Source organism: Centrocercus urophasianus, unplaced genomic scaffold, assembly GCF_019232065.1.
Source record: "Centrocercus urophasianus isolate 14NV4802_14NV808 unplaced genomic scaffold, USGS_Curo_1.0 seq_15, whole genome shotgun sequence".
Classification (NCBI taxonomy): Eukaryota; Metazoa; Chordata; class Aves; order Galliformes; family Phasianidae; genus Centrocercus; species Centrocercus urophasianus.
Genome location: NW_024884697.1, coordinates 45,176,259 through 45,192,114, shown reverse-complemented (window position 1 = coordinate 45,192,114; position 15,856 = coordinate 45,176,259). Strand labels below are relative to the sequence as shown.

Here is a 15,856-nt window from a genome sequence, read left to right as displayed (position 1 = left end):
TTAGTTTATCTTTTGGTTGGGGGTGTTCTTCCTCAAGCAGATTCTATTCCCAAACCCAGTCATAATTAAATCTATAATGTGGTGTCATATTGTAGAATCAAAATGAGTCTGAAAGTATAATGGAGACAGAAGTATAGCTTCCTGTGCATATGCATGATAGATACCTAAGGAAGTAGTTAGCTGATAGAATATGTTGAGCTATTGGGTATACTTGGTTGATTTTATGTTAACAAAAAATATAAAGGTAACAAAAGCCAAATTAATAATATACTGAATTATTCAGCCAACAGTGCACACATCTGTGTTTTTGAGCCCTTCAGCTGCCAAATTTCATGGCAAGGCTGGAAAGAGAGGGAAAATGATTAAACCTAGCTAATTTGTTTGGCTTATTCAACAGAATGAAAAGCATCCTGCTTAGGCACCTCAAATGGTAGAGAAATAAAGAACTGAGGCTGCTAGTAGTGTTGAAGAAGTGCAAACTGAACTCAGAGTAACTTTTTGTTACAGATAGAGCAGAGCTGGGGCTGAACTTCTGGAAAATTCTATGGTTTGACTCCATCCTGGAATCATTTCCATAAGAGACAGCAGTGAGGAGAATGCTTAGACAGCCTTGAAACCCCTGTAACTCTCTGAAGAGCACAGAGCATGAAGTACTTTTATTTGAGATGGCTTCAAATCTTTTTTGCAAAGAAAAGTGTGAGTGCTAACCCTCTTTTTCATCTGTAGATCTCAAACGTCTTTCACATGCACATCTCATGAGTTCATTTACAACTAGCTGTCTTCAGACAAGCTCTTTGTTTCAGCTGGGATCATATTCCAAATTCTGCAGACTTTTTGAAGTTAAGCTTAAAAACAAAATTGTCTTTGGCAAAATCAGCAGCTTTTCTTATTGTCATTTTCAAAAATAGAATTAAAAACAACAACAACAATGAAACAGCCCACAAACAAAATGGACATGGAAATAATCTGTGTAGAAGTTCAGACTTTGTCATACAGAAATCATGAGGCTCTATTAGAAAAGTTCTGGGCAATCCTAATTACAGACATCACTACTGTATCCAACCGCAGACAGCATAACTGTTGATTTCATGGAAATGTGCAAGAGAATGGACTCTAAATGCCTAGCTTTAAAATTTCTGGAAAATTTCAATCCACAGGGAAATTTTAAAGGAGAAAAGTCAAATTTATTTGGAAAAAAATAATTTGGTAAATTGAGTTAAAAGCACTGAAGCTCTTCTGTTAGACAAATGCTACAAGCATGATCTCAAACATCAGGTGTGCGTTCCAAAAATCCTCCAGAAAGCACTGTAGTTTAGAAAACAATAAATGCGTAAACATTTGAGATGAGCAAGTCACTTGGAAGAAGCAGAAATCAGACCCATTACAGAAGTCTAGCTCCTTTTTTGGTTATAGACATGAATACTGCAAGTTCAGCTTCAAGTTCTTTAAGCACCTTTGTTCACTGTGTTAGTAAGCAGTACAAAACAGACATTCATAAAGCTGTAAAGCTTAACTCTTGCTTACTGTTTTCTAACCTGTTAGCAGCCAATTTGTTTGCAATGAAACCTCCTGGAATTTGTGTCACAATGTAACCCCAGAAGAAAGAGCCATGTATGAGTCCCACTGTCTCTGGATCCCAGTTGAATTGAGCTTTCTGCAAAAGAAACAGAAAAAATGTAAAATGAAGCACAGTTATTACTAGGTAAACACTATTTGCAAGTCTCACAGAAGTCACCCCATCCTACAGATCAAGATAATCTCTTTGCACTGGTGTTACTGAGGTTGAATCTTCTCCATTCACGGCAAAATGCTGCCAAATTGATAGGTAGAATTACTGCTTCTGCTCTGTCAGGGTGACTAAGAGAAAAGAGTTCAACCAAAAGGCAGCTGGTGCTGGCCCTTCATCTTTGGCTCTTGCCACTGCTTCCCTTTGTGCTGCTTAGTCTTTAAGACTTTGTTTTCAGGCCTGCTTGGTGATATAAGAAGGATCTGTTGCCTTTCAATGGGCACATCCATTTACTCAACAAGATTGCTCAAGCTGGACTTTGTCTCATCAAGGTACAACTGACCATCCAGCATCTACATTAAATAGTAGCATGGGAGCAGAAGACGTTTATAGAAGAATGGGGAGAAAGGTAACATCTGAAGAAGTAATCTAAAAGTTAGGTTAACGCTAGCTGACTAGTGTATCTTCTATAAAAAGTGATGCCAATCATAGAGCTGGATTTGGATACAGAATACCATCCCCAAGCAGGTCACAGATGGTTCCTAGCCAATAATTTCTAGAGCTAAGAGAAATATTTCTACATGTCATCCTTGAATACCAAATAGTTTCAGTCTCCTCAAATCTTCCTGATTAAGGGCATTTCTCTGATGAGTCTGTTTTAACATACTCTGTTCAGAAGAGGGATAGTCAAAACCCAGAAAAAAAAAACATAGAGCAGTGAAGAAAAGGTGACCCAAGGTGCCCCTCCTGCTCATTGTTCTTGAACACCTAAACAGGGCTTGACTCAGTATAATCACACTGACATAAGGTCATTGTCAACGTTTTCTCCTTGAACCTTCAATTCAGAAGAGCTATTCTGAAGAAAAGAGAAACCATGGTTGTTTTGCTTAATGATTATTTTGGGGCTAATCACATGGCAAGGAAAGGTGGTTAAGCATCACAGCACAGATAGTTTTATATTCTGAACTAAAATCGTCACTAAAACATGAAATACGAAAACTAAACAGGTAGGCCCTAACATCTCCTTTTTTCATATTACTTCGTGTGTATAGAAAGAAGTATATGGAGTTGCAATTCAGTTTTCAAAATATCTAATTTTCTACTTAGCTTCTTAGTGTTAATTTGTAAGGGCTGAGACATCATGAAACGTAGAGAAATTTCCATTATCAGGAGAGGCTCATGCCCAGACAGAACAACTTGGTGGTGTTATCTCAAGGGAAACTTAAGGAAACATCAGGTAAGAGTCAGTATTCCTGTGAATAACCTGTTACAACAGAATCCAACAATAAGCAAATTTTGTACATGCACACATGTATAAATGACAACCCAGCCCTGTGCCATGGCAGGACTGGAGAAACTTAGATATGGTTTGAACATACAGTTCATTGGGTGCATTTTTAAAAGTCTGTAGGCATCTTCTGTGAACCATGTGCCATCCATCACAAATTTGAGATAGCTTGGCCCCTATTTCCAGTTACCTCTACACAGCATTCCCCACTGTCAATAACTTGCAAATAACTGTTGCCCTATTGCCTACTTTAAAGTCCTGAAATTCATCCACTGATCTGAATAGGGATTAGTGGTACACAGAACGATTAATAATTCCTTCTGTAGCAGCATCAGGGTGCATTCCCCTGAAAGACAGTAAATGGCAAAGACTTCTGCAGCTGAAACAAAATCTGTCTGCAGCTGAAAGACTGGAAACTTGATAAGCACACAAGCCAACTCAGTTCTCATTTCTGCTATTTACTTTCCGTATGTCATTGCAAATGCTCATATCACACGGATTTTTTGTGTGACTTAGAGACCTAACTAAGCATGAAGAATCTACGCATCTGTAGGAATCCAGACTTGCATGTCTTCCTGCCTCAGTTTTTTACCTCTACATGCACTGTTCTTCGATACGTGGCACTTAACAATTCTCAAAGGTGACAGGTCAGAACAGGAGATAGAGGATGGCTTCTCACCTGCAGCTCTGGTTTGCCATTAATATAAACAGTACTATTGTTCACCATTTGCACGATGGCAACACCCAGATTGCACCGAATTCCAAAGGAAATGCAGAAGCCCAGGCCGCTCATGATGGCGATGATGTAGCGCTTGGGCAGCCCGCAGCAGTAACAGTCACACACTTGTGGCTTGCGGGCGCTGGCCTGCACAGGCCTCCCCTCTTCTGTCAGCTCAATGTGATCCTCCTCGATGTTGGTGCCATCGATTTTCCTAAACAGAAGAAGCAAGAGAAAATAGAAGTGCCTTACCGTGAAATATAGATGGACAATTAGGTGCTGCAGTCAGCTTTTAAAGCACTTCTTTGTGAGGGGTTTGCCTCTTGGCGCTTTGATGAGATCATGCCGGGCATGCACAGCCTGTATTTTTGTCACGAACAACCCCTAAAGTTCCAAAATCCCAGACATTTGGCTGGACAGCTTGCATAGAAGTGCTTGTGGGCTTTTCACAAGCATCGTTATGAAAGGTCTGATGAGCTCTGCTGTGATAAATCCTGCTGGTTGTTAACAACGTCAATATACACATGAAGAAATCCATCTTCTAATTAGATCCACTGAACAGACTGGCAGCGAGTTTCAAGGAAAGGGCAAATACAGCATGAAGCATATTTTTTCTCAGGTTCAGTTTAGATATTGGGGGAAATTTTTCCCTGAGAGGACAGTGAAGCCCTGGCGCAGGCTGCCCAGGGAAGCTGTGGGTGCCCCATCCCTGGAAGAGTTAAAGCCCAAGCTGGATGAGACCCTAGGCATCCTGACCTGGTATCCTCATTTAGTGGTCACCAACCCTGCCTTTGGTAGAGGGGGTTTGAACTAGATGATCTTTCAGGTTCCTTCCAACCCAAGCAATTCCATGATTCTAAGAGCCAGGCCCAGGCTCTCTCTGTCCAAAGGGATTTGATGACAAGTAACCCCTCTGCTGTGAAATATCACTCACCACAAGAAGTTAGCTCATTACAAAGCTCAATTCCTGTTGTTGAGCATTCTACCTTTTTCTTCAAAATAATTAACGTTCAGTGAGATCTGAAAATTAAGCAACTTTCTGCTCACTGCCCCTCAGCAGCAGAGGCTGAAGGGGCTTCACCTGGGAGCAAATTTTGTGTGGGCACTGCAGTGCAACTGGGGAGAATACAGAGGGAAGGTCCAGAGACACGGACTTTTCTGTTTACTTAGGAATAGGAGTAAATGGTACCTATGCATGTCAGCCTGCTCTCACTGCACCAACCATAGGGAGAGGGAGGGCCCATTGGAGGGCAAACAGCTGCTGCCATCAGCCCAAGTTGCACTCTGTAGCAACATCTTACAATACAGATGGTCTCATCAGTACAACAGTTGCCCATTGCTATTTCCTGCACTTATGGAACTATTTTCCTGTGCTAAAGCAATTAAAAATTATTTGGTATCCCAGTTCGATTGGAAGTACCAACACCCTGTGCTGTAGGAATGGGGAATGTCTCTGGTGGGAAAGATGAGATCAGAAGGAACTGAAGACGCACCATTAAACTGGAGCTAAACACTTCCTTTCCTAACATTAATTTCTAATGCCTTTGTTTTAAATGCATATACAGGCTTTCCAACATGCCAAAACACTTTAGCACGCTCTGAATGCATGGCTGCCCTCTGAACACCACCTGCAAGATTAGGGTTAAGTGTTCTCTAAAGGAAAGCCTTGATCAGCAGCTGTGTTAGGAAGCCTTTTAGCTTTGGCACTGCTGTGAATTAGTGGGTGCAGGATCCAGCTTTTTTTGTGTCCGCCATGGAGGTGCTCTCACCACTAGCAAAATGTGAGCGCATACTTAATATAAAAGAAGCTTGGCTTGGTGTATAAGATGATGAAATGATTTAATTCAATCTTTTCTGGTAAGGAGTAACTTATTTCCTTGTTTCACATATCTGGTCTGAAATGTATCTAAAATCTAATGCACTTCAGTCTTCCGTATAATAATCGACTATTAAAAAATATTTCCAGAACACGTATGGTTGGGCTACACCTAGCAACCTACACAGTGGTTGGCTGGCTCTTTCAAGAAAAGTTTTGTGTTTAATCACAGCCTTCTCCAATTCCTCTGTGTCTAAAGTACTGCCCATAGCCTAATGGATGGTATTCCATACTCAAGGTTTTGCAAATACAGATGATATCTATAGCTTCCTGAGCTGCTGCATGGGGATTTAAATAGGAAATTTCACTTTAAATTGTTAGCATTTATAACTTCCAAGCTCCATTTCTAGCTTCAGGTGCATCATTTGCTGTATTACTGTTTTTTTACATCGTATAATAAAACTGTTAATCTAGTTTTACTCTCAGCAACAAGAAAAAAAAAAAAAGAAGCACGATAGAATACATCAGTTCACACTTCCAAGAAATACCAGAACTGAAATGGTTATTTGATTTAACCCCTTGCTCAGAGCAGTGCTAATTGTGAAGTTAAATCGGCTTGGTTTAGGCTGGAGTGAGGACTTTGCATTAAAGCAAGGTAACACAGGAAACATGATAGGATTGTGGTATTATTGAAGGTGACTGAGATCTTGCAATCCATCGGCAAAGAGACAGCACTGTTGGTGAAATGAGAGTACAGACAGAAACACGGCGAGGCACTTTAAAAGAAAGACCCTGTGTTTTCCCTGCTCTATGTGCTCATGACAGCTGGTGTAAACCATATAAAATGTCAAAAATGAAGAAGGCAGGAAAAAAAAAGACAATTATTTCTAGAGCTATTATTGTTAACTCAAAAGATCTATTAACAAAAAAAAAAAAAAAAAAAAAAAAATAGTAATTTTATTGTCTTACTCCAGAGTAAACTAAGATACTGAATGAATTAAAGCTTAATTCCTCATTTTTCTGTACTTTTATCACTCTGTTTATATGAGAGAGATTATGCTTTAATTGGCGCATCATTTCTGGACAGCTGGCAAAGATTGGACATATCATCCAAAGCAAAAACATCTGCTCCTTTCTGGATGCTTTCAGCAAGCTGTCAATTCACATAGGCATGAAAACATCCTTTGACTCCAAATTCACTGTTGGCAGTGTTAATGCAGGACACTATTGTCCAGCATCACTTCTGCAGTGGAATTGTTTTGCTACTGTATTCAAGTACTCACTAATAAAAGCAGATTGAGAACTGATTCATGACCTCAGATAGTCACAGAATATTTGGTATCTTGAAAGCTTAACATTAACCGTTCTACTATAGCAGAGGTGTCTCAGAGAAAACAGTTCCAAATCCAAAAATGAAGCTGGAGCAAAGTGTAAGCAGTGCAAGCATTCACACAGTCTGTGTTTGACCTTGCGCTTTGGCCTTATGTCACTGAACAGGGTAAATGTAGAATGGAGGTATGACAAATCCATAAAGGATAAGAAATAGATCCTACAGCTGATCAGTATCATTTGGCAGTGCCATTGAAATTTTCCTTGCTGTACACTAATAGTTTAGAAGAGAGCTGTTCAGAAACAGTCTTCTCTTTAATTATTTGAATAATGCTGAGAACATTTTGCTGGAAGATGTTTGTTTGGTATTTATATCCCTCTGATGATTTCAGCAAACACGCAACACTTGTCACACAAGAACATCTTGGCTGTTTGAAGATATCTACGTCTATATTCCATACCCAAATATTATAATTACTGCATGTAACATTTCTGCATCTCACATTCTTTCTCTTCTTTTCTGAAGAGCTTTAACTCTCAGTCATGTAAAGTTTTGGAAGAATGAAAGTTTTTAAAACTTAATCAGTCATAAATAAAATTCATAGTATACCTACACATTTACCAATCTGTAATTTATGCATTTTAGCATAGGAATTAGTTGTTCTTCTAATTACGTAAGTGGGATAGAGCTGCACATGTTGCTCTGAAAGTAATGCCTCCTATTTATTCCTGAGGAAACCACAACTGATACAAAGAGCATAACAACAATATCTAATAGAGAAAATTATCAGCTAGAAGACACTATTTTTCAGCATAGTCACCATCATTAGCAGTGCACTTTCACCAGCCGTGGACAAAAGCCTGCAAGCTGTACTTGTCAAGATCTGCATCGGCAAAGGTGACTTTACAGCTGCTATCCTGACACCATTGCTAGGAAAACATTGCCCACGCAGTCCAACTTCCACTGTGCCCAGATCAACTGTTTGGTCTCCATAAGCATTCAGCCAGTGTCAATGAATATCAAGGGGTACAATATTTTTCACGCTGAACAGTTCACCTACACACCTTTGCTTCATCCACTCTTCCACGTCAGAGGTCATTCTGTCAGACTGCCCTTCTGCTGCCATCTATTGCATGGCAACAAAACATAAAGGAATATTGGTGGAAAGGTTCTATTGCCATACCACCAATATTCACCTCTGGCATCATGGGCAAACAGAATAAAATAGAAGGCATTATTTTTGGAGCAGCCCTCATCTATTATTACATTTAATTTGGTTAAAACCCCATGGATTCCACAAGAAGGAGAAAACATTAATTCTTGCCATGTATTAAAACACTTTATCAAATTAATTCTACCAGACTACACGCTTTCATAGCCAGCAGAGCCACAGGTGCTCAAACTTCACACCTATATATACAACAGTCACCGCACACAACAGTTATTGATGATCCTGATGTAATTTCAGAATCCTACACACAGGCTATTGAAAAATATTATTTCTCCAAAGGCAGAAACAAGCGCTTGAGATCGCATCTACTCTGCAGATTTGTTTGCATGATGATTGTCTACAGCAAATCTTGACATTGTTGCAGTAGTGCAGCATTCCTGGCAGAATACAAGAGTAGACCAAGCAGCTTCAGGTTGCAGTTTTTAGCTGACTGGGATGTCTAATTCATTAAGGGCGGTCTGCAGGTGCTACAGCTAGCAGGGCCCAGACTACAGTCAGCAGCTGTGTGACACAGCCCATGTTAATTCTCACATTAACCATGTTGTTATTGGCAGGTGTGGTAAGCCCATTGCTGTCACTAGCTGACCAAGGACTTCTGAAATCCTCAAGATCAGAAGAGCCTTGAATTAACATTTTTTTCTTTGCATACACTGAGCACACAGATGGCCAAAAGTGTTTGTACCTGTCAAGAAGTTCTGCAGAAAAAGTTTTCTCTTCTGGGAAACTTAAAGTGTTCTCAGATCTCCAGCGTTACTTACTCAGGTCTTGAATCCTCTAAATCAATTTTATTCACTGCCCTGCTGTATTTAACTAATTAAGAACAAGTGCCCTTTTGCCTCTGGTGAATTTATTCCAGCTGGTGGTACTCTAAAAACAAATGGATATTTCTCTGAGGTGTTACAGAAGAAAATGCCCAGAGTTAGGATGCTTCCTACGTCTCTCCTGTTCCATCTCCTTTGCCCTTCACCAGCCCCTCAGCTACCACAAGGCAAACTCCTGGGGGCAGAGTCCTGTTTTGCAGCACCCACAAAATATTTGGAGGCTGCTAACCACCCTTGGGGAGGCAGTGCGTCACTTCTGTCACATGCTTGAGCATCAGAATGCATCAATCTTCAAGCAATTGCTGTGAAGACAGGAGCTGGTTGATGGCCTTGCCAGACATCAGTTGCTGGATCTTCTCTCTTGTTTGATGAAATGTAGGAGGAAGATTTAGGCTCATCATATTTATCAAAGCTAGGAGTACTTTTTCTAGACGTTTTGCTGGTTACTATAGCCAATGCATCCTCGGAGACCTGACCTGTGCTAATACAACTACCCACCTATAAATGTGAGAAGTGAAGCCAAATTCTTTTTTGTTTACAACATATTAGAGTCAATTAGCAAAGCTGGGGTCACAACTGGTAAATACACACATGTATCACATGTACCATCACATAATATATAAGCATACGCTCTTTTTCATAGGCTAGTTGTGGAAAGTTAACTTCAAGTTAAAAACACACGATTTCCTTCAGAAAACTTTGGATGTGACTGCACATTTCCTAAGAGACTGCTAAAATTGACAGTTCTTGCTTGGGTCTGATTGCAGACACAGTAAGAAAACTTGCATCATGTGGAGTATTTCCTCCATTGACCCATACATTTAGAAAAGGCACAGGCAAACCTGTGTTTAACACAGAAAATGAGGAAGTTCCACAAACTTTCTTGTATGTCAGCTCAGATCTGTTCACACTGGAACAGGTTGCCCAAGGAGGCTGTGGGTGCCCCAAATCTGGAGGCATTCAAGGCCAGGCTGGATGTGGCTCTGGGCAGCCTGCTCTGGTGGTTGGCGACCCTGCACATAGCAGGGGGGGTTAAAACTCAATGATTATTGCAGTTCTTTTCAACCCAGGCCATTCTGTGATCTGTTCTGCTCTAATTCAGCAGTAAAGTTGATGAAGTTATGTATCAGTGGTATTAGCAGGGCATCCCTGGTTCACAGCTACAAGAGGAAAGAGATCCAGATCATCCAAAGCCTTTGTGCCATGGGCACATGGCAAAACCTTCATACTAGCACACTAGATACAAATCCTGAAAGTATTTGGGTAAGTTAGCAAAGGAAGGCCATAGTGCTTAGAATGTGTGACTGAATGAACAACTCATTGCAACTATGTGGAAGGAGATAACTCCATTCAGGTGGTATAGAACAGTGTAATTGGCAACATAATGATGAATGTTCCACCAAAGTATACATGCATGTTTTTCCATACATTCACAATGTAGTATGGTACACATGAATTATTGTACATTTTCTTGTGATCAAATGCATGTTTGGATGTGCTAAGAACCATACCTTGACTCAAAATAACTTTCCCAAGAGAAAGAAAGAAGTTACACACAAAAGAAAAACACTAAAAAGATGTAGGATTCAAATAGTACCCTGACCTTTGCAAAGATGAATAACACATGAAGCGTGCCAGCAATGCCACTAGGCTCCCTGCTTCTCAGCTGTCCATTGCACATCTCAGTGCTGCCAGTAGCCACTCCAATAGAAATAAGCTTCCCTTTAAACCAACAGTCTTATTGACCAAACTAGTCATCTGTTACACTGTGCTTTCATTTATTCCAAACCAAAAATCTTGGTTTACTGTCTTGTAAACTGACAGATTAAGTTATAAATCCTTGACCCTCCCTTTGCAAACAGCTCCTGTTTTCCTTTGTTACTCTCAATAAGCACACACGCACGCACACACGCAGCTGAACTTGGTACTTTACTTCTATTTGTTTTCTCTTATCATGTTAGTAAGTGAAAAAAAGATTCTCCAGAATTCCTCTGTAATTTAGGAATGTTAAATCTGATTTCAAGAGTGACATAATTTGGGACAGTTAGTTCCCATTAAATAATCATTTTTTCTCATGCAAGATAAACAGAATAATTCACATTTAATCACCTAGAGGTTTTCTTAGTTAAAACCCTTCTTCTTGCGCTTTGTAACATCAGAATAGTATTTCATAACTTATTTTCACCTCTCCTTTGCTCGGTATAAATATTATCTTATCTGCAGCCACACGCTGCTCCATGCCACTCCTCTGGCACAGTTTGCTTTGCACAGCAGGGCGTCTCACAGTGTGGGGATTCAGTAATTTTGCAACTCCAAATTGTTTAACATTCAGAGATTTTTTGATACTTCATTTCTCTTTAAGCAATGTAACCAATGGATCTCGCAAGGAATTTGCTATCAGATTTTACCTTCGCAGATTCCCCAGTGAGTCGCTAACGGTGTTCTTCACCTCTTCCTTTCCTGGGTTAAAAAACCTTTCCTTCAGCGAATCAAACCCTTTGAAAGGCATGTTGTCCTTTTTCCTGTCGTTAACAAGCGCTCAGTTCTGTTGACATATTTCCTGATGCCAGACTCAGGAGCCTGCGCCGGTCCCCTCGGTGACCCCTAAAATGTCAACCAGTTGCTCAAGAAAGGAAAACAGAAAGAAGAATTCAGAGCAGATCTTCCCAAGCCAGCAGGCCAGTTTAGGAGAGCGGTAGTGTGGAACCCCTGGCAGTGCTCAGGGTGTCAGCAGCACACTTGCAGCAGCTCCACCGTGCATCTGTACACCTCTCGCTGCTTTGCCAGGGCTCGTCCTCTCCGCCTGCCTCCCTCCTCCCTCCCTCCCTCCTTCCATACCGAGAGCTGTGCGAGGTGGTGCTATAGTAACAGGCACAATACCTGTCCTCAGGTCACACCGGTTCAGGAGCAGGACCTCATCTACAGCAAAGGCAAGAAGTTTATTAAAAATTGATGAGCCCTTTCTGCAGCAAGGGGAAGGCAGGCTGCGGCGCTCATTCTATATTTACGCCAACCCAGGTGGGCCGCTGCCTTCTGCATCTGCTGAAGGACCTGTGGCCTCTGTCCCGGCCCTAGCATTAATCATGGATGCTGCCAGCCCCTTGGACTGCCAGGCACAGAGATGCACTGCCACAGTGCTGTTTGATTCATAGAATCGTTAAGGTTGGAAAAGACTGCTAAGATCACGTGGTTCAATCAAGCAGCGAAAGACTGGCCGTGAATTAAACGCAGTGTATTTTCAAAACACAGTGTGGTTGAAAAGGTGAACCGTTTCAACTCAGCCTGAATTTGTGATGGTAACATGCCTTTCCTAGCAAGGAAAAGAAGCGTTTCATGCAAATTCCTGTGGAAATGCTGCCTCACCAAGCCTCCATGTTGGCTGGAGTCAAACAGAGCGGGCCTCACTCATCAGGGAGGGGAAAGCCTGGGAACTGGGGAGGCTTTACTAGGCTGGAATCTCTCTTGCTGCAGAACTGGTTACTGTTTCTTTCTGCCTCTTGAATAATTGACACACTCTACAGCAGCTTTGGAAAACTCAAGGTTCAGCGCAGGTAACCAGCACATTGGGTCTAGAAAACAGCCCTCCCACAGCGAGCAAAGGGGGAATGAGGCTGCAAGGCCATCTCCTAGCACTTACCGCCCATGCACCTCTGGCAGGGTAGCAAGGTCATTGCTTTGGGAGCATGGGTCCAAAATCACCCATACACAGCAAAGCTGGGTCTCCACTTTTCAAAGGGGATCCATAAAACAAGGTATAAATATTTGTAGAGATACGCACATGTAGAAGCATATAATGAAATTGTCTTACATTTCAGTAAATATGTATTTGCCTTGTAAGAGAGCTTGCTCATCTTGACAAGTGGTTTTCAATCCATCTTTTCAAGAAGCTGTAGAGCAGAAGCTTTTAATTTGCCCCCATCCCGGTCTTCTGGTCCTGCTTCAGTTAAAGGGAGCACACAACAGAAAGAAGCTGTGCTCTACATTTAATGCCTTATTCACCTATCCACACACCCATTAGTTGCATTTACTGTGAAATCTGTCTTTCATACAGTTGGAAAACTTTCAAGCAGCTTCCCCAGAGCTTTGCATCAAGTGGGTGGGTATGTTCCCCTCATGGCCAGCTCTCTCCCCACCTCTGAAGATGCCCAAGGCCATGTTGGATGGGGCCCTCTGCAGCCTTATCTGGTGGGTGGCAGCCCTGCCCATGACAGGAGGTTGGAACTGGGTGGGCTTTAAGATCCCTTTCAACTCAAACCATTCTCTGCTTCTGTGTTGCACCCATCACCTCTAGTACAACTGTCCATTTCTGACAGCAGTTGTCACCTCTCCCTACCCTTCAAGGTTTGCAGTCCTTCCACTGCCTGCAGTTCTGCAGAACAGAATCTTTTCTGTAAGGCTTAAAGCAACAGTGTTGCTAACTCACATTTATGCAGGGAGGCTTCTAAACAGGAGCAGCACAGCTTCTTGCTTCCCCCTCTCTGGGTTCAAAGGCTGGCAAAAGACCCTGATTCCAAGCAGCTGATGCAGGTCCAAAGAGCTCTGCAGGGCTCTGCTCCTGATAGACACTTTCCACGAAGCATCATACAACTCCCAACAAGAATGCGCTGGAAGAGGCAATTGCAACCTCTGCGCAATCCCTGTACGTATTTTGGAGCACCATCTGAGCACAATCCAGGTCTGCATATGCAAATAAATACTTTGTGAAATTAAAATTACTCCTGGCTACATACAGACTGTAGCTATAACTGGAACTACAGACTCATATCACGAAAGGCTCTTGCAAGGCTATATTAAAACTGTATTTTAAAGACATAAAACCAGCACGTAGACAGCAACTGCTGGGGCTCACCTGCTATCATTATGGGTGCTCAAGAATAAAATGAGTTTTAAGAAAACTCAGATGCTGACTCTAACTGTGCACGGAGGGCACATAGCTGGATTCACGTTGGCAGCATCCTCTCAGGAATGTCAGGCAAGAAAACATTGGAGCTAGGAGGAAACAATTCTCAGTTGTACATGGTTACGTAAATGTACACCTGGAGGCTACCTACTTTGTTAGAGCTGTTTCTTTTGTTGAAAAGCCTAGAAAAATCATCTTTATACTGCTTCTGCTTTTGACTGCTCAAAATAATGTTTAGGGTAAAACCTGTCAGTGAAGGGGAGAATTTTGCTACCGCTTGCAGCGTGGGCTGGATAGCATAGACTTTACACACGCGGTGTCATTTAAAAGGCACACCTCTTTTGACTGTGGTCCCTGACACAGCCTTGCAGGCAGACATTTCTACTAAGGCTTGTAAACAAGAAAAAACAACAACACTCAGGAGACCCTACGAAAGTCAGTTTAACCATCTAGTTTTGGAGAATTAGCAGATAATTCTTTCAGTTCAGGCCAGCCTTCACCAAAGGCTGCTGGGGTCCCTCATGGAACCATACGCAGGTGTGCAAAGCATCCTAAAGCCTGGCCAGTCCAAGGCATACTGTTAATTTTTAATTTGTTTCTTCTCTGTTTCAGGCCATGTTATCATGTCCCTGTTGCTTGTGAGCTGCTTATTGGATCACTCTTGTTATTCCTTTAGAGAAATATCATTTTGTAAAACTGGTTAAATCTAAAGCAGAGCAAGTTTGACAATGCTCTTCTCACAGACAAGACCTTGTTTAAAAGCTGCCTCAGAGATTTGATGGCATCTTATCAAGTGTGTGCTACCCTGCTGCTTATTGCTTGAAGTAATGTAGCAACTACTCCACTAAAAAGTGTTGAAATTGGCTCAATAATTAAAGGAAACATAGAATAACAGACAAGATTATCACATGTACTTTGTAGTGGTAGGATAATGCTAAGAGCCACATTAGGTGCTCCAAGAAATTGTAAGAATATAAATTAGAAAGCATGAGAGTCCTTATCTAAATGGATATATTTTGCTTTCCTCTTTTCAGACAGAATTAAAGTCATTCAAAGCTGAAATTATCAGTTCACCTCAGGAGGCAAAGCATTAAGTAACGCAGATAAAACTCTCACAGCAAGAGGCAGGAGTTGTAATGTGGCACTTCTGAGCACAGGGCTCTGTGCACAAGGAACAAGAACACTCAGATGACTCCTGATGGTCAGCTTCTTCAAGTGGAGGGGACTGCAGAGGTCTGTAACCAGTCATTTCCTAAGAAAAAAACAAACTGTGAATTTTATGTGAGAGTCTCTTTCAGCCATGGTATTTCCAAGAGAAACCATAACTACAGGTACGGTAAACAAAACCAAGAAAAAGAACATATCTGAATATTTGGAGGTACTCAAACCCCGCCTGGACACGCTCCTGTGCAACCTCCTGTCAGGGTCTGCTGTAGCAGTCGGGTTGGATGTGATGACCTCCACAGGTCCCTTCCAGCCCCTGTGATTCTGTGAAGAAACAGAGACTGGGGATGTTAACAGCAAATCAATAACGAGAGAAAGAAATAGCTTTCTTTATTGGAAACTGCTAATAGAATGAGAATTTCTTGCACCTTACACAGTGGGTATGTTTCTATAATATTTGCAATTTACTTGAAAGTTGCTTGGGTTACAGTGACACCTTATGGTAGTTTTATTGTATTTCACAGGTCGCTCGGAAAGTTAAGATCTCTGAAAACCTTTAAAGCCTGTCACTGCCAGTGAGGAACTGCTCTGATATATTTAGAAAGCTTTTTCCTTTAAGTTGCTCAAATACATGCTTAGAATATATTGTAAATTACTTAAAAAAAAAAAACACTGAATAGCTAATATTTATTTAGCTGTTCGTGTGCTTGTGCATAGGTAGGAAAATGCTTTTCTCACATTACGAGTCAGCTCCCAGTCTACCAAGCAACTGCAATGTAATGATGTGAGTGCAGGGAGCTTCATAGATCCAGGACAAAAACACACCTGTCTCTAGCAGCAGGAGAAGAATATCAAGCGAACC

At 41.5% G+C, this 15,856-nt stretch overlaps 1 protein-coding gene across 1 annotated transcript in view; it reads right to left on the bottom strand.

Moving 5' to 3' along the window:
- Positions 1 to 15,856, bottom strand: part of SLC17A8 (solute carrier family 17 member 8) — a 32,357-nt gene that overhangs the window by 15,537 nt on the left and 964 nt on the right. The window contains exons 3-10 of the mRNA XM_042815595.1: positions 14,947 to 15,318; positions 13,780 to 13,919; positions 13,354 to 13,607; positions 12,739 to 12,864; positions 11,811 to 11,849; positions 11,339 to 11,534; positions 3,694 to 3,946; positions 1,536 to 1,654 (exon numbers count right to left, since the gene is read on the bottom strand). Of these exons, the coding sequence (XP_042671529.1) occupies positions 1,536 to 1,654; positions 3,694 to 3,946; positions 11,339 to 11,439 (473 nt within the window). The 5' untranslated portion in view covers positions 11,440 to 11,534; positions 11,811 to 11,849; positions 12,739 to 12,864; ... (1 more) ...; positions 13,780 to 13,919; positions 14,947 to 15,318. The remainder of the gene's footprint in view (positions 1 to 1,535; positions 1,655 to 3,693; positions 3,947 to 11,338; positions 11,535 to 11,810; positions 11,850 to 12,738; positions 12,865 to 13,353; positions 13,608 to 13,779; positions 13,920 to 14,946; positions 15,319 to 15,856) is intronic.